The 27,257-nt window shown below is 52.0% G+C and overlaps 1 protein-coding gene and 1 non-coding gene across 6 annotated transcripts in view; one reads left to right on the top strand and one right to left on the bottom strand.

The window, feature by feature from the left end:
* Positions 1-390: 390 nt before the first annotated feature.
* The window catches only part of ZER1 (zyg-11 related cell cycle regulator), a 41,990-nt gene continuing 15,123 nt past the window's right edge, over positions 391-27,257 (bottom strand). For 3 of the 5 annotated variants that reach the window (XM_003822337.3, XM_003822338.3, XM_008975891.5), the window contains exons 2-16: positions 25,358-25,609; positions 23,758-23,908; positions 23,113-23,549; positions 22,622-22,798; positions 21,365-21,479; positions 21,074-21,220; positions 20,568-20,741; positions 12,477-12,692; positions 11,746-11,787; positions 11,481-11,600; positions 10,728-10,843; positions 9,885-10,073; positions 5,615-5,712; positions 4,030-4,132; positions 391-2,000 (exon numbers count right to left, since the gene is read on the bottom strand). In XM_003822337.3, the coding sequence (XP_003822385.1) occupies positions 1,943-2,000; positions 4,030-4,132; positions 5,615-5,712; positions 9,885-10,073; positions 10,728-10,843; positions 11,481-11,600; positions 11,746-11,787; positions 12,477-12,692; positions 20,568-20,741; positions 21,074-21,220; positions 21,365-21,479; positions 22,622-22,798; positions 23,113-23,549; positions 23,758-23,908; positions 25,358-25,515 (2,301 nt within the window). In that variant the 5' untranslated portion in view covers positions 25,516-25,609 and the 3' untranslated portion in view covers positions 391-1,942. The remainder of the gene's footprint in view (positions 2,001-4,029; positions 4,133-5,614; positions 5,713-9,884; positions 10,074-10,727; positions 10,844-11,480; positions 11,601-11,745; positions 11,788-12,476; positions 12,693-20,567; positions 20,742-21,073; positions 21,221-21,364; positions 21,480-22,621; positions 22,799-23,112; positions 23,550-23,757; positions 23,909-25,357; positions 25,610-27,257) is intronic. The other 2 variants (XM_034929214.3, XM_008975892.3) reach the window with 1 other exon arrangement.
* LOC112440914 (small nucleolar RNA U13) lies at positions 19,310-19,413 on the top strand. Its single transcript, XR_003028902.1, has one exon. It is a non-coding gene; the product is annotated as a small nucleolar RNA U13 (small nucleolar RNA).

Below are 27,257 nucleotides of genomic sequence, written 5' to 3'. Positions count from 1 at the left end.
GCTTCCCTGACCCGCCTGCCCACTCCCATCCACTGGCAGGAGGCACCTCCTCCGCTGCCTTCTCCCTGATGGTGGCACAGAGTTGTAATCTTCTATTTGCCATCTGTCTCCCCCATCAGGCTGAGCCATCTTAGGCAGGCACCCTGTTGGTCTGGTTGCCAGCTGTGTCCTCAGTGGGCACAGGGATGTGAAGAGAACACATAGGAAACAGGTACTCCAGCTCAGTCCCCTGCCACCTGTCCCCAGCCTGCAGCCCTTTAACCCACCAAACGCACCCCTCCCTACCACAGAACTACCTACACTGCAGACCCCCTGCCAGGTGTGGCTCAAGCCCTGCTCCAGAGCCTGGAAGCCAGGCTAGCAATCCCCTCCACAAAAAAAGACGCTCTGTTTTCCATTTTGCACAAAAATGTATTTCTGTGACATCCCAAAGTACAGACATTTCCCCAGGCCCCAGGGGGTAAAGCAATGAGGTGTGAAGTCTGCCAGGGTCTGGCCGGGGCCGCTGAGCGTGGGAAGGAAGGGAGCGCCGCATGCAGCCCATCTGCCAAGCTGGGGGAACACAGGGCTGCGCCCACTTCCCAGGGCCGGGAGGGAGAGGCTCCAGGAGAAAAAGGCCAGGTGTCTCTCCCAAAGCTGCTCACCCCTGCCGTCCTGCCTGGAGGCAGAAACGCTAGGAACACCTGAAAACAGGCCCGCGGGAGGAAAAGGGAAGAAAAAGCCATCACCCAAAGGCTGCCTCCAGGGTTAGCGCTGCTCCCCAGGCCCCTGCGCTCCACAAGTGTCCGATGAGAAGCAATGCAGTGTCCATCGATGGAGGAGCGCAAGAGAGCCGGCGCCTCTCAGGCTTCCAAGGTAAAGCCTAGGGCAGGGCGGGACCGCCAGGGAGGCCCAAGCGGCCACTGCAGGGCAGTCTGAGTGCTGGTCTGGAGGCGGCTGTGTGGCCGCTGTGGGTCTAAGGCTGGCATGGGACCTCTGCCTCTGAGAGGTGTGGGGTCCTCTGGGCAGCGGGGCAGGCTGGGATGAGGAGGCAGGCTCAGTTCTGCTGGTGGGAGCGCCTGGGCAGTTGAGGGCTGTGGAGCGAGGAAGCAAGCCCCTGGCCCCAGAAGATGCTAGCTTCCAGGGCTGAGGGCAGGTTCTGGATGTGTTTGGCAGAAGGGGCAGTGGAATCTGCCCCCGAGTTCTGACCATCCCTGGGCTGGGGCTTTCCACAGCCTGGGACCTGGTGGGAGACTAGGAGGCAGCCTCCATAGCAGCGTGGCCTCAGGCAGGCCTGGCCGGACAGCAGCAGGGCCACTGGGTGCCCTGCTCCTAGAGGGTCTTCAGGGGCAGGGCTGCCTGGACCTCAGCCTAGGAATGGCTCACTTTCCTGCCCCAGATGGCCCACAGCCGGGAGCACCAAGGCTTTTGGGAGACCCAGTGGGGTAAGTTCTAATCCCCAAACCCCATCAGCTGTGCCCGGGAGCCGAGATGGCGTTCTCAGGCAGGGGCAGTGGGTCAGGATGCTCGATACGCTGTCCAAGGCCTGCTCCTCTCATGAAAGGAAGCCAGGCCGGGATCTGAGTTTCCTGGACAAGGACTGGACACTCACAGCGTTATAGGCATTTAGTCTGGTTGGGGTAGGAGTGTGTGTGTCAGCGATGAAGGCTGAGTGGGTTTGAGAATGGCCAAGGAAGCTGCAAGGACTCAGGAGTGTTGCTTTTGTTTTTGCACAGAAATCATACACACAAAACTTCACACTTCCTAACCAAAAAAAAAAATATATATATAATATATATATATCTCACTAACATTAAGGAAAAGCGTCGGTTGTGCAAAAGTCCCCCATGTCTCTTCACTCCGTGGGAGGCTCCCTCGGAAGGGGCCCGCCCGCTGGGCTGCTCGAGCACGCTTCCTCCCCGCCTGTGGTCCAGAGCGGTGGCGGCCATGGGGGCGGAGGCCTCTATCTAGACGTGTCCATGTTCTCCTCTTTAAAGTTACTGCAGTGCTCAATCACCTTGCTGGAGACAATGGGGGAGACAGGATTGGAGGGTGGGCTTGGGTGGGGGTGAGCCCAGCCCCTCCGAGATCATTAGGCAGCTGGGTAAACACGTGTTCATAGTGATGGTGATGCTGACCGAATGATGTGGACAGAGGGGTTGGCAGAGTGGCTGGCATGTGCAGGGGAGTCAGGGAATGGCACCTGTGGCCGTGAATGCCATCACCAGCCATCCTCCGCTTCCTTCCTTTCCATGCCCCTCTTCTCCCACCCCCAGTCCCAGGGCATCTGTGGATAGGGGGTCCCCAAATCAGCTCAGGCCTGACCTCCAAAACCCTTTGGAAGTTTCTTTAGCGACCTCTTCTTCATTTTCCCTGCACACTAGACCCTTCTCTTTCCAGAAGTCCACCAGTGGTCCCCAAACTGACTGCACATCAGATTCCCCCAGAGGCCCGGATCCAGTGGCAGGTCCAGGGTCGGGCAGGGGCAGCTGTGCTCGCACAAGGGCCCCCACTACCCTGTGGCAGCCAGGGCTCAGCACTCCAGCTCAGATTTCGAGTCTCGCCCGCCCCAGCCTGACCCCTTCCACCCATCACTGTTGGTTGTCACCTTGGACCCCGGACAGCTTGCCCATTCAACACCAAGCCTGTGGTTTGGGGGCTTCACTGCAGCCTCTGTGTGTTAAAGGGATGCCCCAATACCTTTTGGGAAGCAAATACCCAGAGTGGGAGAGAGGTCAGTGGACAGGCCGAGGGCCTTCTCCTAAGCATTGTCCAGGGTCATTTACTCCTTGCTGTCAGACAGGCCAGTGCCTCAGATTCCCATCACAGGCCTTGGAGAAATGTTCAAAGTGACTGTGGTAGGTAACTGGTCAGTCTTACCCAGTGCTTCTCAAATTTCCCGGGAATCCTTGTTAACCATGAAAATTCCAGGGCCACCTCCCACCTCCCGGATGTACTGGAAAAGAAAACCTAGGGGTGGCCCCGTCCATTTATTTTTAAATTTTATTTTTTTGAGACAGAGTCTCGCTCTGTTGACCAGGCTGGAGTGCAGTGGCACCATCTCGGCTCACTGCAACCTCTGCCTCCTGGATTCAAGTGGTTCTCCTGCCTCAGCCTCCCAAGTGGCTGGGATTACAGGCACGTACCACCATGCCGAGCTAATTTTTGTATTTTTAGTAGAGACGGGGTTTTACCATGTTAGCCAGGTCTCGAACTCCTGACCTCAAGTGATGCACCCACCTCAGCCTCCCAAAGTGCTAGGATTACAGGTGTGAGCCACTTCGCCTGGCCAGTAGCGCCTTTGGCCAGATATAATAGCAGAACCAGCTGACACTTCCCTCCCCTGGCCCAGGAAGTGGCTGGCTGAGCAGCCTCTGAGTTTCAGGCCCCTCCTCCATGTGAACTTTTGCTCCATACAGAGCCATGAAAAAGTGTGCTCGGGTCAGCTTGACTGTTCTCCCTTCTAGAATGAATCCTGGAGAAAACAAGGTCGTTCGACGATTTCGACACGTCGCATCCCTGAGAGTCTCTCGTGTCCTGATCAACTCGAGAACTGGAGGCAGTGACATTTTAGATGCTGCAGTGAAAGCCACAGAGCCACGGAAGGCCGAGACTCTACCATGTTTGTGATCTTCACATTCAGCAAACTCACTCGCACTCTGCCTCATCTTATCTCTAGAATGTATTTTACCACACTGTGTCCCTTCTTTAGTGGGAATGTCTTTGGCCAAAAATAATGAATAGTTCTGACCTGACTTGCTAATACCCAGTGATAAAAGGATGGAATTTGTTGGGAATAAAAGAAAACTAAGCTTACAAACGAGGGCCCTGATGCTCCGTTCCGAGCTTGGTCATCTAATTTCCAGCCACAAGTGGTCGAGATGACATTTGGAGAGGCCCCAGGTGGACATCAATACACTGTCAACCTCCATACTCAACTCTAAGCTGTCCCTGGGAATTTCAGCCATTCCTAACCTCCAGAGGGCGCCCGCTATGCCCTTACTCCCCTAAATCAAGGTTCCAGGCAGAAACACACTGCTAGTCTCTTACCGGGCCATTTCCTTGGTCTCCTGCCGTGCGGTCGCCATCTTAATTATGTCCCTCAGAAGGGGCATCCCCCCTTCTTTGATCAGCAGAGGGCAGTACTTGTCCGCTGTGGGATAGGAGCAGACAGCAGAGGATCAGGATGGGTCTTCTTATCAGCCCGAGGCCCAGAAACCCACCCTGTCTCTGAGGACTATCCTGGTGTCGGGGGTGTGAAGGCACAGCCCTTGGTGGGGGCAGTGCTAGAAATGGGGGCAAGACGTGTGCCCAGCCCCATGGGTGGGAGTTCTGCGTCCATGTAGGGGAAGCAAGAGGTGACTCCTTGGTTTGAAGTTGCTGCATTTATTTCCAGAGCTCATTCTTTTTTTAAAAAAAAAAATTATATATATATATATAAAATATATAATCTTAAAATATATATATAAAATCTTAAAATATATATATATATAATAGATATAATTTTTTTTTTTTGAGACAGAGTCTCACTCTGTCACCCAGGCTGGAGTGCAGTGGCACGATCTGAGCTCACTGCAACCTCTGCCTCCTGGGTTCAAACGATTCTCTTGTCTCAGCCTCCCTAGTAGCTGGGACTACAGGCACGTGCCATCAAGCCCAGCTAATTTTTGTATTTTTAGTAGAGACGGGGTTTCACTATGTTGGCCAGGGTGGTCTCAAACTCTTGGCCTCAAATGATCTGCCCGTCTCAGCCTCCCAATGTGCTAGGATTACAGGCATGAGCCACTGCACCCGGACTAATTTTTTTTTTTTTTAAGTAGAGACAGGGTTGCGCTGTGTTGCCTGTGCTGGTCTCAACCTCTTGGGCTCAAGCAATCCTCCCACCTCAGCCTCCCTAAATGCTGGGATTACAGGCGTGAGCCACTATGCCTGGCCTCCAGCGCTCATTCTATGGAAGATGTCACCCAAACCAGTGAAACCAGTGGCTCCTAAAGATGGTGATCCTTTGAGGAATTTCTGTAAAAATATAGATTTCTAAGCCCTGTCTCTGGATATTCTTTTTCAACAAATCCAAGGACTAAGATTTATCTGTATTTTTACCAGGTGATTCTGGTGACCTGCCAGGTTGGAACCAGCTGATGGTATGTTTTTTTTTTTTTTTTCATGCAGACAGCATGGAGACTTTTATTTTACTTCTGGAGATGGGGGTCTCACTATGTTGCTCAGGCCGGAGTGCAATGGCTATTCACAGGCATGATCATAGGTCATTGCAGCTGGAAACTCCAGACCTCAGGCAATTCTCCTGTCTCGGCCTCCTGAATAGCTGGTGTGCACCACTGAGCCCAGCAGGCATGGAGATTTTGGACTGTTCCTGCACATGGAAGCGGGAAGCATTAAGAAAGCTGTCTAGGAACTCTGCACAGGTATTTCGCCTGCCAGGCCTGCTTCTGGTGATGAGGCAGGAGTGAGCCCTTAAGCTGGGTGTCCCACAAACGCTGGAAAGTGGAGGGTTCTGCTCTGAGGCACAAAAGCTGGCAGCAGCAATTAATGCCCCCCTCCTGGACTACAAACTCCCTGAGGGCACATCTGCTTTCAGCTGGATGAGTGTCTGAACCCAGGACAAGTTGGCACTCACGGTAGACAGACACGAGGTTATACAGGGCCCAGGTTGCCCAGTGCTGGCTGACAGGAGAGATTCCCTGGGGAAGGAGGCGGAGAATTGGTTCAAATGACCTGCAGGAAAAGAAATCAAGGTCACTGTGGATGCTGAGGGTGGGGAGTGTGTCTTTTCTTGTCTGAGGTTTCCTCCCACTGGAGAATCCTAGTGACCAATGATGATAGGCTGGCAGGATGCCAGGGAGAAGGGACAGCTGGCCCTGCATCCCACTGGCAGGCTGCACAACAAGGTTCCCTTGGAGAGGATAAAGGCACAAGCACATGAGGGAGGCACAAGGGACCCAGATTAGGAGGAGCAGAAAGCTGGAGACCTCAGCAAGGAGCAGAGACCCAGCCTGTGGGGAAGAGGGGAGAGGCACCCTGGGAACAGAAGCATGTGTGACTTGTTTTTTTTTTTTTTTTTTTTTTTTTTTTTTTTTTTTGTGAGACGGAGTTTCGCTCTGTTGCCCAGGCTGGGGTGCACTGGTGCAATCTCCACTCACTGCAACCTCTGCCTCCTGGGTTCAAGCAATTCTCCTGCCTCAGCCTCCTGAGTAACTGAGACTACAGGGGTGTGCCACCACACACAGCTAATTTTTGCATTTTTTTTTCTTTTGAGACAGAGTCTTGCTCTGTCGCCCAGGCTGGAGTGCAGTGGCATGATCTCGGCTCACTGCAAGCTCCGCCTCCCTGGTTCACGCCATTCTCCTGCCTCAGCCTCCCGAGTAGCTGGGACTACAGGCGCCCACCACCAAACCCAGCTAATTTTTTTGTATTTTTTAGTAGAGACGGGGTTTCACCGTGTTAGCCAGGATGGTCTCGATCTCCTGACCTCATGATCCACCCACCTCAGCCTCCCAGAGTGCTGGGATTACAGGCGTGAGTCACCGCGCCCGGCCTAAATTTTGTATTTTTGGTAGAGACAGGGTTTCACTATGTTGGCCAGGTTGGTTTCGAACTCCTGACCTCAAGTGATCCACCTGCCTTGGCCTCCCAAAGTGCTGGGATTATAGGCGTGAACCACCATGTCCAGCCCTTTTTTCTTTGTTTTTTTTTTTTTTTGAGACGGAGTCTCACTCTGTCGCCCAGGCTGGAGTTCAGTGGTGCAATCTCGGCTCACTGCAACCTCTGCCTCCTGGGTTCACGTGATTCTCCTGCCTCAGCCTCCCGAGTAGCTGGGACTACAGGTGCATGCCACCATGCCCAGCTAATTTTTGGTTAGAGCATCATTTTGCTGTTGGCCAGGCTGGTCTTGAACTCCTGACCACCCGCCTTGGCCTCCCAAAGTGCTAGGATTACAGGCGTGAGCCACCATGCCTGGCCTTTTTTTTTTTTTTTTTTTTTGGAGAAAGGGTCTCGCTCTGCTGCCCAGGCTGGAGTGCAGTGGCATGATCACAGCTCACTGCAGCCTTGACCTTCCAGGCCATGCAAGTGTTCCTCCCACCTCAGCCTCCTGAGGAGCTGGGACTATAGGTGTGAGCCACCATGCCTGGCTAATTAAAAAAAAATTTTTTTTGGCCAGGTGCAATGACTCACGCCTGTAATCCTAGCACTTTGGGAGGCTGAGGGGGGTGGAGTGGATTGCCTGAGCTCAGGAGTTTGAGACCAACCTGGGCAACACAGTGAAACCCCGTCTCCACTAAAGTACAAAAAATTAGTTGAGCATGGTAACGTGCACCTGTAATCCCAGCTACTCGGGAGGCTGAGACAGGAGAATCCCTTGAACCTGGGAGACGGGGGTTGCAGTGAGCCAAGATCACACCATTGCACTCCAGCCTGGGTGACAGTGCGAGACTCCGTCTCAAAAGAAAATTTTTTTTTTTGTAGAGGTGAGGGCTCACTATATTGCCCAGGCTGGTTGCAAACTCCTGAGCTCAAGTGATCTTCCTGCCTCGGCCTCCCAAAGTGGCTGGGATTCTAGGTGTGACCCACCGCATCCGGCCTGTGACTGCTCTTCTGACGAGGGCCTTCTGTGGGCCAGCCTGGAGTCATGGTCCAAAAGCCTGAAACACGTGTGTGCAAAACTCCTGGGCCAGCGATTCCGCTTCCTTTCTCCCCAAGAACTATAGTACTTGGCACACTGGCAACGCTACCAATGTCAGCCCGTTCCTCCCAGTATGGGTTTTCAACTGAAATGTCCATCTGTACAGGATGGCACAAAGAAAGTGACTCCGTCCTAAAATGACGAGGGAGATCCATGCCTGGTGATTGGCCAGTCAGTCATAAAACAGTAGGAATTGATGCCAGCTTGACTTAAAGTAATGAAATCTGTGCATAGAAACACTGCTGGAAAGAGACACACCAAAATGTCAACAGGGGTTCTCTTTCAGGGAGTGAGATTATGAACGATTCTTGTTTTCTTCTTCTTCTTTTTTTTTTTGAGATGGAGTATCACTCTGTTGCCCAGGCTGGAGTGCAGTGGCGAGTTCTTGGCTCACTGCAACCTCTGCCTTCCAGGTTCAAGTGATTCTCCTGCCTCAGCCTCCCAAGTAGCTGGGATTACAGGTGCCCACCACCATGCCTGGCTAATTTTTGTATTTTTAGCAGAGATGGGGTTTCACTGTGTTGGCCAGGCTGGTTTCGAACTCCTGACCTCAGGTGATCCGCCTGCCTCAGCCTCCCAAAGTGCTGGGATTACAGGTGTGAGCCACTGTGCCCGGCCCTGTTTTGTTTTCTTGTTTTTATTTATTTTTATTTTTATTTTTATTTATTTATTTTTGAGACGGAGTCTCGCTCTGTCGCCCAGGCTGGAGTGCAGTGGCGCGATCTTGGCTAACTGCAAGCTCCGCCTCCCAGGTTCACGCCATTCTCCTGCCTCAGCCTCCCGAGTAGTTGGGACTACAGGCGCACGCTACCACACCCGGCTAATTTTTTGTATTTTTAGTAGAGGCGGGGTTTCACTGCGTTAGCCAAGATGGTCTCGATTTCCTGACCTCATGATCTGCCCGCCTCTGCCTCCCAAAGTGCTGGGATTACAGGTGTGAGCCACCGCGCCTGACCTTCTTGTTTTTTTTAAAGAAATGGTCTCATTCTGTCCCCTAGGCTGGAGTGCAGTAGCGTGATGTTGGCTCACTACAGCCTCGACCTCCTGGGCTCAAGTGACCCTCCTGCCTCAGCCTCCCCAGTAGGTGGGACTACAGGTGTGCACCATCACACCCAGCTCATTTTTTTTTTTTTTTTTTTTTGAGATGGAGTCTTGGTCTGTTGCCCAGGCTGGAATGCAGTGGCGCCATCTCGGTTCACTGCAACCTCTGCCTCCTGGGTTCAAGCGATTCTCCTGCCTCAGCCTCCTGAGTAGCTGGGATTACAGGTATGTGCCACCACGCCAGGTTAATTTTTGTATTTTTAGTAGAGACGGGGTTTCACCATGTTGGGCAGGCTGGTCTCGAACTCCTGACCTCGTGATCTGCCCGCCTCAGCCTCCTAAAGTGCTATGATTACAGGCGTGAACCACTGCACCCGGCCTGATTTTTTAAATTTTTAGTAAAGAGGAAGTCTCACTATGTTGCCCAAGCTGGTCTTGAAATCTTGGGCTCGGCTGGACGCGGTGGCTCATGCCTGTAATCCCAGCACTTTGGGAGGCCGACGTGGGCGGATCACGAGGTCAGGAGATCGAAACCATCCTGGCTAACACGGTGAAAACTCGTCTCTACTAAAAATACAAAAAAATTAACCGGGCGTGGTGGCGGGTGCCTGTAATCCCAGCTACTCTGAGGCTGAGGCAGGAAAATGGCGTGAACCCAGGAGGCAGAGCTTGCAGTCAGCTGAGATTGCACCACTGCACTCCAGCCTGGGCGACAGAGCAAGACTCTGTCTCAAAAAAAAAAAAAAAAAAAAGAAAAGAAAGGAAATCTTGGGCTCAAGTGATCCTCCTGTCTCGGCTTCCCAAAGTGCTGGGATTATGGGCAAGAGCTATTGTGCCCGGCCCACCTGTATGGTTTTCCGTTGTGTGTCTATTTTCTCCCCACCCCTCCCCACAAATCAGTAGGTATTAGTGGTTTGCAAAGAGCAGGCTTTGGGTACATGCAGATGTTGACATGTATGACAAATGCTCCAGGCTGCACGGATGAGATCGTGCCCTTATGTATGCTCTGTGCTGTGTGCGGCTACGTATCAGTGAGTGAAAGCAGAACCCTACAGAAGACCAGAAGGAAGGTGGGAGCTCTGAGCAGACCTTAATGGTATGAGCATCCTGCCCAGCACTTACCCCATATTCCACACCGCATCCCCGCTCCCTGCCCTGCCCACACCTGTAATTGATGTTTCTCCGAGAGTTTATGTCCCAGCTCTGGATGGCAGCCCACATGCGTTCCTCCACCTCCTCACGCTGGGGCTCACAGACGCCCCAGGCCTCGGGTCCATCAAACATGATGTGGGAGAGGACGCCGCAGGCATTGTAGGAAACCTCGATCCCATCGGCCTTGCTCTCCAACAGGTTGCTGCCAGGAGAAAGACAGAAAAATGGAGTCCCACTCCCCCAGTTTCTCTTCAGATACCAGCTGCAGGACCCCAACTTAAAACCAGAAGCAAGAGGTGCTACTTATTTCTTTATCCCATATTGTCTATATACCCAGACTACTTCTAAAGGGATTTGAGGTCATTTAAGATATAATTACAGGCTGGGCGCAGTGGCTCACGCCTGTAATCCCAGCACTTTGGGAGGCCAAGGCAGGTGGATCACGAGGTCCGGAGATCGAGACCATCCTGGCTAACATGGTGAAACCCCGTCTCTACTAAAAATACAAAAAAATTAGCTGGGCGTGGTGGCAGGCGCCTGTAGTCCCAGCTACTCGGGAGGCTGAGGCAGGAGAATGGCGTGAACCCGGGAGGCAGAGCTTGCAGTGAGCCTAGATTGTGCCACTGCACTTCAGCCTGGGTGACAGAGCAAGACTCCATCTCAAAAAAAAAAAAAAAAAGATATAATTACAAAAGGACCACTTACGAAGGATTGAATGAATAAGAAACCACATTATCGAGGGAAAATGACATTTATAGCAAACCTAGGCTAAGAGCAGTTGTGCAACTGAGCAAACGCTAGAGCTCTGAGCATTGTGGCAGCTAAGGCAAAAAGGGAAAGGATTAAAAATACCAACCTGAAGACGCTGATGAACTGGGAAGTCATTAGTTGAGGCCGCAGCTCCTTCACTTCTGCCACATTCCCCAAAAGTCCTAGCATATTCCTATGCAGTTCCTGCTTCTCTGGGAATTCCTGGGAAAAGGAGAGCCAATGGGCCGCATCAATTAGTACTTAATGACTTAGTATCTGGTATTGTTAACCAAAAAGCTTCATGGGCATCTGGCCATGCCAACTAGACAAAGAGGGGGCATATATGCTGCCCTCCTACCCTCCAATGCTCCTAGGTCAGTGCTGGGTACACACACTAAGGAATTAAAGGGGTGGGATTGCTTGCCACAAAGACAAAGGTTGATTAGAGATCTGACCTATGGGACAGACGTGGTTCTGTTCACCAAAGCTCAAAATACTAGTTTAAGGGACCCTCCTAGAAATTAAAGCAGGAAAACAGAGCATGTGTTTAAGGATGAACAGACCCGCTGTCCAGCTCGTAGCGTAGTGGGCTCTGGCCAGCTGTGGGCAGCCTGAGAACAATGGCCGAGGAGACAGGGAGGGGCTTTCCCTGGGAGTGGGGGCTCTCAGGAGGCCCCACCAGGCCATCCGGGTCTGGAGCTTCTGTCAGCAGCAAATCCTGGGTGGGTGGGCCTGAGTCTGTCCCCACTGCCCTTCTCCGGGAAGCGGTGCTGCGGATTTGGTTGGTGGGGAGCCTAGGGACAGAAGAGGGGCCATGTGGGCAGCTGAGGCAGCTGCTGCTGCAGGAGGTGGACACTACCTTCAGGCAGTCCAGGAAGAGCTTCATGCCGTTGAAATTGAGGAACATCTCGCAGTTGTCAGGAGTTTCATCTGTGATGTTCCACAGGGCACTCCAAGAGAACTCCATGACCTGGTCACACTGTGAGGGCAGGGCAGGGCTCAGCCAAGGCTCCTGGTACCCGGGGAGGGGGGCCCCTGACAAAACACAGACCTCCCCCAGGGGCAGCCCAGGCCCCTTGCGAGGTGGGGAAAGGGTAGAGTGGCTTCGTGAAGACTTGACTTACTATCTTGTCCAGCAGCTTCTTCTGAATCAGCTTCAGCATGGTCTGCAGGCAGGGACAAGAGTCTGCTAGAGTGCTGGGGCTCAAGAACTCCCACCCCCACGAACCCAAGATGGAGGGGAGGCTCAGCAACGCCATGGCTAGTTCAGGAGTCTTGACGAGATCAAGTCTCCGTATATTTGGGGGAGGCTATTTGAAGGCATCCACGCCTCAGTCCCTTGGTATTGGCATTAGCAGGCCCGGGTGCCGTTCCTGGCCCTTGGGTGACTCCCCTGTGACTTTGGGCACAGCCCTTCCCGCTGGGGCTTGAGCTTCGCTAGCCATCAAATGAGACCAGAAGCTCTTGAGCTCCTCTGTCATTCTTTCCTTCCTTTCACCAGTGATATTTATCATCTCCCCACTGGCCTCCAGGACCCATGCCAAGAAGTCCTGGGGACACAATGACGGAAGGACAGCATGGCATCTTTCCCTACAGAGCTTATGAAAGCAGGATGAGCGCAAGGACTGGGACAGGATGACAGCATGCTCTAGGTGGAAGAAATCTATGAGGGCATCAGCAACATTCAGCATTAAGAAATTCTTCCTTTGGTCTAGCCTAAATCCCTCATGCTTCAGCACACTCTCCCTCTCCGACTCCCAGCCCCAGGCCCTGCTCTGAGACTCTCGCTCAGGGTAGAGGGGTGGGGGAGAGCAGTGAGGCTCAGGAGGAAGGGGGCAGCGCCCCCCACACGTACCACGACAAAGCCCATCTTGCCCACGGCCTCCTTGTGGTCGTTGTCTACCTGGCAGACCAGGGCATTGCACAGGTGCACGGCGATCCGCTGGATAGACTCGTCCTGCCGCGTGGGGTTGAGGATGCTGAGCAGGAGCTCGTTGACCCGGCGGTACTGGAATTCCAGCTCCTCAGGGATGCTGAAGTTGCAGAGCGTCAGGCAGCAGTTCCGCTGCACCTGGGCCGGGACAGGACACAAGTGGGGCACATTCAGGGTCAGACTCAGGAGCAGGGCTCTAGGAACTCTCTAGAGGTATGAGATCATCCAGAGTTGTGGCAGTCCAGCCCGGTTTTCTGGAAGAGGAGGCTATACAAGTCTTCTCTAAAAAATGTTTTTTAAAAATGTGAAATATTGATACAGAAGAATGCATAAAACACAAATGTATAGTTTTATAAATAACATAAAGTGAACTCAATGTAACCACCACCTGGGTCAAGAAACAGAACACTGTCAGCACCCCGAAGTCCCCACTGTCCCTTCCTGATCATAAGCCCCTTAGCCCTTCCACCCCCCTAGAGAGAACCACTACAATATCTCTGCTTTTCTTTTTCTTTTTCTTTCTTTTTTTTTTTTTTTTGAGATGGAGTGTTGCTCTGTCGCCCAGGCTGGAGTGCAGTGGACCTATCTCGGCTCACTGCAACCTTCACCTCCCTGGTTCAAACAATTCTCCTGCCTCAGCCTCCTGAGTAGCTGGGATTACAGGCATGCCACCATGCCCGGCTAATTTTTGTATTTTTAGTAGAGATGGGGTTTCCCCATGTTGGCCAGGCTGGTCTTGTACTCCTAGCCTCAAGTGATCTGCCTGCCTTGGCCTCCCAAAGTGTTGGGATTACAGGTGTGAGCCACTGTGCCCAGCCTTCTTTTATTTATTTATTTTTTTTGAGACAGGGTCTTGCTCTGCTACTCAGGCTGGAGCACAGTGGCACCATCATGGCTCACTGCAGCATCAACCTCTGGGGCTCAAGTGATCCTCCCTCCTCAGCATCCTGAGTAGCTGGTACTACAGCTGTGTGCCACCATGCGCAGCTATTTTGTTTTTTGTAGAGATGGGGTCTCACTATGTTGTCCAGGCTGGCCTCTACTTCCTGGGCTCAAGAGATCCTCCTACCTCAGCCTCCCAGAGTTCTGGGATTCTAGGCATGAGCAACTGCACCTGGCCCCTGCTTTCTTTAATTTTATTTAGTTTTTGAGACAGGGTCTCACTCTGTCACCCAGGCTGGAGTGTGGAGGCACAATGTCAGCTCACTGCAACCTCCCCCTCCCGGGCTCAAGTGATCCTCCCACCTCAGCCTCCCTAGTAGCTGGGATTACAGGCACCTCCAATGGCCCCTGCTTTTTTTTTTTTTTTTCTTTTTTTGAGATGGAGTCTCACTCTGTCGCCCAGGGTGGAGTGCAGTGGCGTGATCTCAGCTCACTGCAACCCCTGCCTGTGGCGTTCAAGCAATTTTCTACCTCAGCCTCCTGAGTAGCTAGGATTACAGGCACCTGCCACCACGCCCGGCTAATTTTTTGTATTTTTAGTAGAGATGGGGTTTCACCGTCTTGGCCAGGATGGTCTTGAACTTCTGACCTCGTGATCCACCCACCTCGGCCTCCCAAAGTGCTGGGATTACAGGCATGAGCCACTGTGCCCAGCATTTTGTTTTGAGACGGAGTCTCGCTCTGTTGCCAAGCTGAAGTCCAGTGGTGCAATCTTGCAGTGGCTCACTGCAACCTCTGCCTCGCGGGTCCAAGCGATTCTCCTGCCTCAGCCTCCCAAGTAGCTGGGATTGTAGGTGCGTGCTACCATGCCCAGCTAATTTTTTTGTATTTTTAGTAGAGACAGGGTTTTACCATGTTGGCCAAGATGGTCTTGATCTCATGATCCACCAGCCTCAGCCTCCCAAAGTGCTGGGATTACAGATGTGAGCCACCGTGCAGGGCCTTTTTTTTTTTTTTGGATGGAGTTTCACTCTTGTTGCCAAGGCTGGAATGCAATGGCGTGATCTCAGCTCACTGCAACCTCTGCCTCCCAGGTTCAAGTGATTCTTCTGCCTCAGCCTCCCAAGTAGCTGCGATTACAGGCTCCAGCCACCATGCCCGGCTAATTTTTGTATTTTTAGTAGAGACGGGGTTTCGTCATGTTGGCCAGGCTGGTCTGGAACTCCTGACCTCAGGTGATCCACCTGCCTCAACCTCCCAAAGTGCTGGGATTACAGGTGTGAGCCACCATGCCTGGCTGGCCCCCGCTTTTTATAGAGATATTCTATAGGTTTGCAAGATTAACTGTTGTTATACATAGCTGAAATGCATTCATTTTTCATTACAGTATAGTATTCCATCATGACATCCCAATTTATTCATCCATTCTACTGCTGATGGATGTCTGGGTGACTCTAAGAGTTGGCTACAGTGAGCCATGTATTATACCTGCATCCTGGCGACCATAAGCATGGGTTTCTTTAGGGCACACATGCCTGGTATGACTTCTGGGTCGCAAGATGTGCATGTCTTCAACCTTTTTAGGTAACACTAGACTGTTTTCCACAGTGGCTTTAGCAGTTTACACTCCTACCAGCAGTGTAGGAGCTCTCCAGTTGGTCTACATCCTCAGTTTTCTTTGTACTGTCTGCAGGTTTATTTGCTTATTGATTTGTTTGGGTTTTTTTTTTTTTTTTGAGACAGTGTCTCATTCTGTTGCCCAGGCTGGACCATAGCTCACTGCAGCCTCAAAATCCTGGGCTGAAGCAATCCTCCTACTTCAGCCTCCTGAGTAGCTGGGACTACAGGCGCACATCACCACATCTGGCCAATTAAAAAAAAATTTTTTTTTTTGAGATGGAGTCTCATTTACTCTTATCGCCCAGGCTGGAGTGCAGTGGCATGATCCTGGCTCACTGCAACCACCTTCCAGTGCAAGCAATTCTCCCGTCTCAGCCTCCCAAGTAGCTGGGATTACAGGCACCCACCATCATGCCTGGCTAATTTTTGTATTTTAGTAGAGACAGGGTTTCACCATGTTGGCCAGGCTGGTCTTGAACTCCTGACCTCAGATGATCCACCCGCCTCAGCCTCCCAAAGTGCTGGGATTATAGGTGTGAGCCACCTTGCCTGGCCTTATTTATTTATTTTTAAGACGCGGTCTCTCTGTTGCCCAGCCTGGAGTACAGTGGTGCCATCATAGCTCACTGCAGCCTCGAACTCCTGGGCTCAAGAAATTTTTCACACCTCAGCTTCCAAGGTGGCTGGGATTTCTGGGTATGTGCCATCACACCCCGCCTTTTTTTTAGTTTAAATTTTATTTTATTTATTTATTTTTTGAGACAGAGTCTCACTCTGTCACCCAGGCTGGAGTGCACTGACACCATCTTGGTTCACTGCAACCTCCACCTTCTTGGGTTCAAGCAATCCTCCTGCCTCAGCCTCCCTAGTAGCTGGGATTACAGGCACGCACCACCATGCCCGGCTAATTTTTGTATTTTTGGTAGAGATGGAGTTTCGCCATGTTGGCCAGGATGGTCCAGAACTCCTTGCCTCAAGTGATCCATCTGCCTCAGCCTCCCAAAGTGTGAGGATTACAGGCATGAGCCACTGTGCCCGGCCTTTTTCAAAAAAATTTTACAAGTGAGGATATATCTTTTTCCTCTAAGAACAGTTCTAATTGCAGAATGGCTAGGTCAAAAGATAGATGCATTTAGAATTTTGGCAGGTTCTGCTGGTTGCCCTTCACAAAGGTTGCACGACTCATGCCTTACCAGTAGACAGGGTGTGAGGGTGCTCTTCCCTATCTTTGCAACATTGGGTATCACCAAGCTCTTGAGATGAAATGTGACTTCCTCTTATTTTGATTTCCATTTCTGTGACAGATTTATTAATTCATTTGGGAGTCTCCAACTAGTCTTCTTTTTCTCTCTTCTTTTCCTTTTTTTTTTTTTTTTTAAGACAGGCACTTTTTTTTTAAGCCTGGGCCTGTTGCCCAGGCTAGAGTGCAGTGGTAGAATCATAGTTCACTGACTGCAGCCTCCACTTCCCAGGCTCAAGCAATCATCCCACCTCGGCCTCCGAGTAGCTGGGGCTACAGACGCATAGCACCACACCCAGCTAATTAAAAAAAAAATTTTTTTTTTTTGAGACAGAGTTTCACTCTCGTCACCCAGGTTGGAGTGCAATGGTACCATCTCGGCTCACTGCAACCTCTGCCTCCTGGGTTCAAGAGATTCTCCTGCCTCAGCCTCCTGAGTAGCTGGGATTACAGGTGCCCACCGGCACACTCAGCTAATTTTTGTATTTTAAGTAGAGACCGGGTTTCACCATGTTGGCCAGGCTGGTCTTGAATTCCTGACCTCAGGTGATCCACCCACCTTGGTCTCCCAAAGTGCTGGGATTATAGGCATGAGCCACTGCGCCGGCCTAAAAAATTTTTTTTGTAGAGAAGGGGCAGGTGGGCAGGTCACTTGAGGCTAGGAGGAGTTCCAGACCAGCCTGGCCAACATGGTGAAATCTTGTCTCTATTAAAAATACAAAAATTAGCCAGGCGTGGTGGCATGCTCCTGTAGTCCCAGCTACTCAGGACACTGAGGCAGGAGAATCGCTTGAACCTGGGAGGTAGAGGTTGTAGTGAGCCGAGATCACACCACTACACTCCAGCCTGAGCAACAGAGACTCTGTCTCAAAAAAAAAGAAAAGAAAAAATATACACACACACATATTGCCCCTGAAATTCTACAACTAAGGATAACTAATTAAGTATAATTAACAAAGCATTGCTTGAGAGAGCAAAAGATGAAACAGCAACCTAAATTATTTGGCCCTGGGGGCTGTTTCACACACTGGGCAGAGCCTTGACCTTGGCCACTCCCTCCAAGCTCCAGCAGAGTCCTCCACATAGTGGCCTCTCCCTGGATGAGGACACTGAACATATGCTGGTGTCAGCAGTCATGAAAGTGAGCCTTAACACCAGCTGCATCTAGAGGAGGAGAGGTGAGATTGTGAGTGGCTTTCGCTCTATTTAATACATTCTTGTATCACTTGAATTTTTTCATCTTTTAAGCATTTAGGTATCTTTTTTTTGTTTTTGGTTTTGTTTTGACACAGAGTCTTGCTTCGTCACCCAGACTGGAGTGCAGTGGCACGATCTCAGCTCACTGAAATCTCCACCTCCCGGGTTTAAGCAATTCTCCTGCCTTAGCCTCCGGAGTAGCTGGGACTACAGGCACCCGCCAGTATGCCCGGCTAATTTTTGTAGTTTTAGTAGAGACAGGGTTTCACCATGTTGGCCAGGCTGGTCTGGAACTCCTGATCTTAAGTGATCTGCCTTCCTCGGCCCTCCAAAGTGCTGAGATTACAGGTGAGGGCCACCACACCTGGCTTAAGCATTAGATATCTTTTGTAATCAGAAAAGAAACATTATTAAACAATTTTTGGGCCTAGTGCAATGGCTCATGCTTATAATCCCAGCACTTTGGGAAACCAAGGCAGGAGGATCACTTGAGCTAGGGGATAGCAAGGACAACACAGCGAGACCCCGTCACCACATACACACACACACACACACACAAATACAAATTAGCTGGCTGTGGGCCGGGCATGGTGGCTCATGCCTATAATCCCAGTACTTTGGGAGGCCGACGCAGGCGGATCATGAGGTCAGGAGATTGAGACCATCCTGGCTAACACAGTGAAACCCCGTCTCCACTAAAAATACAAAAACTTAGCGTGGCAGGGTGGTGGGCGCCTGTAGCCCCAGCTACTCGGGAGGCTGAGGCAGAATCGCGTGAACCTGGGAGGTGGAGCTTGCAGTGAGCCGAGATCGTGCCACTGCACTCCAGCCTGGGTGACAGAGCAAGACTCTGTCTCAAAAAAAAAAAAAAAAAAAATTAGTTGGGTGTGGTGGTACATGCCTTGTTGTCCCAGCTACTGGGGAGGCTGAGGTGGGAGGCTTGCTTGAGCCTGAGAGGTGGAGGCCACAGTGAGCTGTGATCATGCCGCTATACTCCAGCCTTGGCAACAAAGTGAGACCCTGTGTTTTTGTTTTTGTTTTTCTTTGTGACAGAGTCTTGCTCTGTCACCCAGGCTGGAGTTCGGTGGCTTGATCTCGGCTCACTGCAACCTCTACCTCCTGGGTTCCAGCAATTCTCCTGCCTCAGCCTCCCAAGTAGCTGGGACTACAGGCGCCTGCCACCATGCCCAGCTAATTTGTGTATTTTTAGTAGAGACAGGGTTTCACCATGTTGGCCAGGCTGGTCTCGAACTCCTGACTTCAGGTGATCCGCCTGCCTCAGCCTCCCAAAGTGCTGGGATTACAGGTGTGAGCCACCGCGGCCAGCTAATTTTTGTATTTTTTAGTAGAGATGGGGTTTCGCCATGTTGGCCAGGCTGGTCTCAAACTCCTGACCTCATGATCTGTCTGCCTCAGCCTCCCAAAGTGCTGGGATTACAGGCGTGAGCCACCACGCCCAGCCTGAGACCCTGTCTTAATTAAAAAATATATATATATATATTGTGGCTGAGCACGGTGGCTCATGCCTGTAATCCCAGCACTTTGGGAGGCCGAGGCAGGTGGATCACCTGAGCTCAGGAGTTCGAGACCAGCCTGGCCAACATGGCGAAACCCTGTCTCTACTAAAAATACAAATATTAGCCTGGCATGGTGGCACATGCCTGTAGTCCCAGCCACTAGGGGGGCTGAGGCAGGAGGATCACTTGAACTCAGGAGGCAGAGATTGCAGTGAGCCAAGATTGTGCACTGCACTCCAGCCTGGGCGACAGAGTAAGACTCCATCTCGAAAAAATAAATAAATAAAAATTATTGTTTGATCCTTTCGTAGTTTATAAGAGTGATGATTAGGTCTTCATGCTCATGTGTGAAATGTGCCTCCCTCAAACCATGTTAGGACGTTGGCATATTGCCCATCTGAAATGAAAAAAAGTTTTTGTTATATAAATATGTTGGCTGGGTGTGGTGGCACATGCTTGTAATCCCAGCACTTTGGGAGGCTGAGGCAGGTGGATCACCTGAGGTCAGGAGTTCAACACCAGACTGACCAACATGGCAAAACCCCGTCTCTACTAAAAATACATAAATTAGCCAGGTGTGGTGGAATGCACCTGTAGTCCCAGCTACTTGGGAGGCTGAGGCAGGAGAATCACTTGAACCCGCCACTGCTCTCCAGCTTGGGCGACAGAGCAAGACTCCGTCTGAAAAAAAAAATTGTTGGCTGGCCAGGCGCAGTGGCTCACATCTGTAATCCCAGCACTTTGGGAGGCTGAGGCAGGTGGATCACCTGAGGTCAGGAGTTCGAGACCAGCCTGACCAATATGGTAAAATCCCATCTTTACTAAAAATACAAAATTAGCCGGGCGTGGTGGCGCATGCCTGTAATCCCAGCTACTCGGGAGGCTGAGACAGGAGAATCACTTGAACCCGGGAGGTGGAAGTTGCAGTGACCCGAGATTGTGCCATTGCACTCCAGCCTGGGCAATAAGAGTGAAACTCCATCTCAAAAAAGAAAAAAATTGTTGGCGGATAAGGGAGATGTTCATGTTCATGTGACAACACAGTTGAAGTAAAAATCCACCATATACAAACAGTACGCAGTTTGTGTATCCCATTTACAAAATGTGTGTGCATAGGCTAAAATTCACAATTGATATCCCATGTTAATGGTGCCTGTCTCTGGGTAGTGGGTTTATGGGTGATTTTTATTTTCTGTATATCTGTGATTATAACTTTTCTATAATAAAAGCTTTTATTACTTTTATATTAAAAGCAGCTGTTGGTAAGAAATCCCCCAGCAGAGTGTATGGGCAGAAGGGCTGAGGAGACGGCACAGGCAGGGAGAAGGGCAGGGTCCCTGGGCCCCCACCCCCACATGGGGCAGGGAGGAGGATGGAGGGCAGCCAGGAGTGATGGACTGTGGGAAGGGCCAGGTCCCAAGAGTCAGGGAGTGCTGCTGTGGGAAAGGGAGCTGGGACAGATGCAGCCCAGAGCCGGGGGAGCCCTAGCGGGATGCAAGAAGCAGGAAAGGGGTGGCTGGGCCAGAGCATGCGGGGCCGTGGCGGGTGGGGGCTCACCGTCACCTCCTGGTAGGATTCCATGCCATTCAGCACCACCTGGATAACCTGCCGGCGCAGCTTCACACTCTGCTCTGAGCGGTACTCGGAATTTGTCAGGTAGAAGAGGGCGGCGCTGCCTGTCACTTGAATGTTCCTGTCGTATTTGTGGCACTTGAGGGCCGTGATGACCAGCTGTATGAAGACAAGGGGGACCTGGGCTGGCAAGTGCAGGGAGAGGCCTGGGCTCTGCAAGGGGCTGGAACAGGCTCTCTGGGGCAAGGTTTAGCCTGGTCTTGCTCTCTAAAGGCAGAAGTGGGGCCTGGGGAGCAGACACCAGGATGGGGACCAAACAAGGCCAGTGCTGAAGCAAGTCAAGTGCTGTGAGGCCCAGGCTGGGGTTCGGGTCCTAGGGCCCTGGGGACAGGGTGCAGAAGGACACAGGCTCTGGGGACACGGCTCAGCCAAGCCCGGCACCCTCCAGGTGGGGAGGGACAGGAGGCCAAGGCCCCAGGCTTAGAGCTGACCTTCAGGGCCCGCAGCAGCTGGTTGCAACGCTCGATGCGGGCGATGTCAAAAAGCAAGTTGATGGCCCGCGAGGTGATCTCAGGCCGGTGCTCCGTGTAGGCCTCGATGGCATTCAGCACCTGCTCTTCATTTTTGTCACCACTTACCTGCGGGTGGGACACGCTCAGAACAACCCAGCAGAGGCCAAGGGCTGGGATGCCAGATCCCAGCTCAGTCTCCAGCCCCAGAATCCAGCTCCTTCTCTCTCCCAAGGCTCCCTGGCCCAGACCCATCCCACTTCCACTGCTCACTTTGTAGGCTGGAATGTGCGTGAGGCGGCACAGAGAGTTCTCAAAGAGCCCGAGGAACTGCAGTGGCCTCTTCAGAGCCCGGAAAGGTATGATGCTGCTCTTGGAAGGCTCAATGCTGGGGAAAGAGGGTGCCGGTGTCAGTGGCTTGGGACCCAGGCCTGAGCTGGGCCTCCCCACTGGGGGTGGTGAGGCATTTCCTTGCTTTCTCTTCTAGGCCCTCCAACCTCATCCCCTACTCCTTTTGTTTTTAATGGTAGGGGACATAGGCACCACCTCCTGATGGACATGGCAAAGCCACATAGTAGGGGAACACGTAGGATGGGCAATGCAGCCACCTTTAGAAACCACCTGCCATTCTAGTAAGGACATGGCACCTTTAGGTCTCACCAACAATCACAAAGGGACAAGCTCAACTGAACACCATTAAAGCAGGCTGGGGCCAGGGCTTATGGGTGGCCAGTTACAGCTGGTAGGGTTTGGTCAAACTTCTCAACCAACCAACCCAAGAACCGACCTATGTCCAGCAATACTCCATAGGTGGCAGACACTGCCAGCCTTGCCTCTTCCCCCCATGGCACTGTGCTCTGGTCAGGCTGAGCATTGGGTAGTTCCCCTGTCGCTCCTCATGCTCTCACCTACTGGCCTTTGCAGGTGCTGTTCCCTCTGCTAGAACACGCTTCCTCTGGCAGAGGCAGAATGAGCTTTCAGGACAGCCAGGATGCGTCCCTCCTCCTCCTTCCTTCCTGATCCTCAGGCCACACTGGGGCCCTGGATTGCCCCTACCATAGCCCTTGTAATGACTTGATTGTCCCCACCAGCTCACACAGCCTCCAAGAGGGCAGGACCTGATTTGTTTCTTTATCTCTAGCACCCAGCACAGCACTTGGCAGAGGGGTACTTGGCAAATACTTTCTTTTTTTTTTTTTTGAGACAAAGTCCCACTTTGTTGCCTAGGCTGGAGTGCAGTGGCGCGATCTCAGCTCACTGCAGGCTCCGCCTCCCGGCTTCAATTCTCATACCTTAGCCTCCCAAGTAGCTGGGACTACAGGTGTCTGCCACCATGTCCAGCTAATTTTTGTATTTTTAGTAGAAATGGGGTTTCACCATGTTGGCCAGGCTGGTCTCTAACTCCTGGCCTCAAGTGATCCGCCCATCTTGGCTTCCCAAAGTGCTGGGATCACAGGCGTGAGCCACTGCGCCAGCCTAAATGCCTGTTGAATGACACCCTACCAGTAGCCATGGAGGCTGGGGCCCCACCTGGTCTGCCCCGCTTCCTCTTCCATCTTGGAGATGCTGCAGTTCTCTAGGATCATGTGGCCAGAGATGTCCAGGGACATTAGGTTCCCCAGCTTCTGCACAAAGAGGCTCAGCACCTCCCGAGTCAGCTTGAACTTGTAGTAGCTGGAGAGGCGGTCTCGGGAGATGTCCAGGTGTCTGAAGATTGGGGTAGGGGGTGCAGGTTAGGAGCTGGGTACAGGGTGGGGCTGCCTTGCAGACCCCAGCTCCTTTAGTCTGTAGCAGGGGAGGGCCCATTCCTGCCACAACTTCCCCAGGGCATTCTGGGAAGAAACCCCAAACAGCCCCAATCCAGCTGAAACGCTGGGTTTAAGGAATGGGACTGTGTCTTCATCCCCACCCTCTGCCTAGCCAAGCGCTCCTGAACCCTGAGGGCGTGACAACACCCACCTCTACTCCTCCCCACCTGCCCCCCAAACCCCACCCTGGTGAGCTCTGGGCCAGGAGCTCACCGCAGCTTGTGCAGCTGCACGATGACCCGGATGTGGTCGTCAGACAGGTCCATGTTGTAGAGGACGAGGGACACCAGGCTGTCTTTCCACTGGGTGAGGAAGGCGGCGTCGCTTGTCTGAATGCCTGAGAGGTCCAAGGCAGCCAGGGAGTTAAGCGGCCGCAGCAGGGACTCCACAGGGACCCAATCAATCATGCGGCCCAAGTTGAGGAAGCGGAGGCGGCTGAAGCCCTCGAAGGTGAAATCCTTAACCAGCACCTGGCAGGTGGGGTTGACGAGGTACTCATCTTCACAGCCCCCTGGGTTCTCCTCCTCATAGAAAATGTTTGTACAGCCGAAGAGGCTCAAGGACACCAGGGTGTGGCTGAAGCTCCTCAGTGTCTGCAGGCTCTTGGCGGACAGCTTCTCGCAGTTAGTCAGGTACAGCTCCACCAGGTCCTGGGAGTGGGCACAGCTCCATCATCATCACCACCCTTGCCCCTTCCCCCGGCCCCAGGCCTTGCCCTGGGCTACAGGTGGGTTGGAAAGGGGGATGTGCACAGTCACGGCGCACACTGGCTGGGCTGGGGATGGCTGGGCTGGAGGCGAGCAGCCTGGCCCCTGCTTGGTGTGGGCCCTCCTGGCGCTGTGGCGGGGCAGGTCTCACCTGCTTGCGGATGGCCTCCAGGTCCTGGTCCTGCACCAGGTCCTCACGGAGGTGGATCCGCGTGAGGCGGGTGCTGCGGGGGTCCGAAAAGAGGCTGAAGAAGCTCTCGTGTGGCTCGAAGTTACAGGCAGCGTTCACCAGCTCCACATACCTGGGAGAGAAAAAAGCCTGGCTCAGGAGAGGGCCACAGGGACTCTCATCCTCGCTTCAAAGCCAAGCCCTCCTCCCCCTGAAGCTTTCTTGGATCACCCCAAGTAGCAACCTCCTTCTCCTAAGAGTATCTGGTCAGATCCTGACTAAACTACCAGTAAGATTAAGGGTGCCCAGGAACCAGGAATCTAAAGGCAGCTCTCTGGGAGACCTTCTAGGTGATGCAGGCGCCATCTCTCCCAGTGCACATGCCTGTCACACAGCCTCCACGCACGCACACTGCAGGGGCAGCAGCCCCACTGGCATGGCCACTCTCGTCACCTTCTTTAAGCCCCTCCTGCGACCCTTTTAAACAGGCAAACTAAGCCAAATAGTTCAGAGTTCCCAGCTGGGTACAGGACAAGCCCTTAATGAAGCCCTGTTGAGACATCAGCTCATGCAAGAATCCTGGTCTGCTGGGAAATGCTTTGGATTCAAACGCTTTAGACTCTAAATCTTGGCTTGGCTGCTTCCTACCTGGGCAACTTCACACAAGTAAATGAACTTTCCCAGACCTCAGTTTCTTCATCTGTAAAGTGGATATAACTATGGCCTGCAAAGTGTCCAACCTAGAGCCTGACCCACAGTAAATGCTCAGGACGTTATTACAGGTCCACCTCTGTCCTCAGGCCCACACAGGTTTCTAGTTTCCTATGCAGCTGTCTAATAATTTCCCTTCTGGGAATCTTTTTCTTTTTTTTTTTTTTGGTAGAGACAAGGTCTCGCTATGTCACCCAGGCTGATCTTGAATTTCTGGTCTCAAGTGATCCTCCTGTCTTGGCTTCCCAAAATGCTGGAATTACACGTGTGAGCCACCATGCCTGGCCACCATCTGGGCCTGTAGATTGAACTCCCAGCATTCAGTGACTGCATAGCATGCTTCTAGGAGCCCCTAGGAGTGGGGAGGCCCTCGGAGGGCCATTCAGATTTTCTGGATGATTCACTCCCTGATCATGGATCCGTTATTCTGGCACCGGCATGTACATGCATATGTGGCCATGCTCACTGAATTCACAAGCACAGGTATGTGCATCTGAATGTACATACACATGTGGGGCAACACTTAATTCCTTCATTTATATGCAGATTTTGACACAATCACATCTCTAAATGCACACATGCAGTTTCACAGTCAGAAATAACCTGTGCTGCATAAGCTTACATGTGTACACACACCCATGCCTTCACGTGCACACCCCTCCACACACACACCAACACACACACATATACACCTTTATGGTTATGGATACACCACTATTCTCTTGCATCCATGAACATCCATGTGCACACACACACACCCTCACACATTCATCTCCATAGCTACTCCCCACATAGTGCACACACGGTCCCAATCTCTCTATACACATTCATGGTAAGACCCCTGCCCCTCCTCAGCCCTGGGTCTGCTCACTCATTGACGAGCCGGTCACAGATCTCGCTGGGCAAGAAGATGTCCGGATGTAGCCGCAGGGTCTCCTTGTCCAGCAGGTAGCCCAGGGTGCCATCCAGGTTGCGCAAGCAGAAGTCAGTACAGAGGGCCATCAGCGACTCGGGAGTGTCGGACGCCATGCTGGGGGCAAGCAGGTGGGCCACTCCAGGACAAGGATCCCCAGGGGCAACAGTGATTCCTGAACACTCACAGGATCATTGGCAGAGCCACTGCCTGGGGAGTGGACAAGATGCCAAGTGAGCCACACACAAGGGCTAGAACCATCAGTGGTCCCATGTCCACGCTCTGAGTAGGGAAACTGAGACCACACTCCAATTAGCAGCTTAGCAGGGCCAGGCCCAGGTCTCCTGACTCCTTCTTTCACCCGCCTCTGCTGTGCCACTATCTGTGCACAATTTGGCCTGCAAAGAACATGGAGCCTTGTCCAAGCACTTATTTGCCTGTGAGCAGACGTGTGTGCTGGGGACCCAGTGCTTGGGTGGGGATAATAGAGATTTTCACTCTTCAGCTTCCCACAGTCTGAAGAGCTACACTGGGGTGTTCCATGCTGTGCAGTACTTCCTAACCTGTATACAGCTATGATTGATTGAGCACTTAGGCTGTGCCAGGGCTTAATAGACATATAGACATGGTATCACTGAATCTCATGGTGTCTGATTAAAAATGAAGGCTCCTTACAAGAGCAATGAAAACATATGTCCACATAGAAACTCAGACGTGGCCGAGCACGGTGGCTCACGCCTGTAATCCCAGAACTTTGAGAGGCCAAGGTGGGCGGATCACAAGGTCAGGAGATGGAGACCATCCTGGCTAACACGGTGAAACCCTGTCTCTACTAAAAATACAGAAATTAGCCGGGCGTGGTGGCGGGTGCCTGTAGTCCCAGCTACTCGGGAGGCTGAGGCAGGAGAATGGCGGAGTGCGGTGAGCCGACACCCTGCCACTGCACTCCAGCCTGGGCGACAGAGTGAGACTCCATCTCAAAAAAAGAAACTCAGGCCGGGCGCGGTGGCTCACGCCTGTAATCCCAGCACTTTGGGAGGCCGAGGCGGGCGGATCACGAGGTCAGGAGATCGAGACCATCCTGGCTAACATGGTGAAACCCCGTCTCTACTAAAAATACAAAAAATTAGCCGGGCGTGGTAGCGGGCGCCTGTAGTCCCAGCTACTCGGGAGGCTGAGGCAGGAGAATGGCGTGAACCCGGGAGGGGGAGCTTGCAGTGAGCCGAGATCGCGCCACTGCACTCCAGCCTGGGCGACAGAGCGAGACTCCGTCTCAAAAAAAAAAAAAAAAAAAAAGAAACTCAGATGTGACCATTCATAGCAACATTATTTGTAAGAGCCAAAAAGTGGAAACAACCCAAATGTCCTTCAACTGATGAACGGATCAACAAAATGTTACATATTCATACAGTGGAATATTATTCAGTCATAAAAAGTAGTGATCCATGCTATAATGTTGGACCTTGAAAACATTATGTTGAGTGAAAGAAATCAGTTTAAAAAAAAAAGTCATATACTGTATGATTCCTCTGATAGAAATGTCCAGTGACGATAGGCAAATCTATAGAGACAGAAGTAGGTTTGTGGTTGGGAAAAAGGAGAGTAACTGCCAGTGTGTATGGAGTTTCTTTTTGGGGTGATGAAAATGGTCTAAAATTGACAGTGGTCATGGGTGCACTCTATGAATATACTAAAAATCATGGAATTATATACTTTATATGGATGAATTGTGTGACATGTGAATTATATATATCTCAGTAAAACTGTTATTTAAAAAAGTGAAGTCTCCTACTAGCTTCATGACTTTAGCACAGCTAAAGATTTCCTAACTAGGACTCAAGAGGTGCTAACCAGGAGG

Source organism: Pan paniscus, chromosome 11, assembly GCF_029289425.2.
Source record: "Pan paniscus chromosome 11, NHGRI_mPanPan1-v2.0_pri, whole genome shotgun sequence".
NCBI lineage: Eukaryota > Metazoa > Chordata > Mammalia > Primates > Hominidae > Pan > Pan paniscus.
The sequence above is the reverse complement of the archived record's forward strand: the minus strand, read 5'-3'. Positions and strand labels throughout refer to the sequence as shown.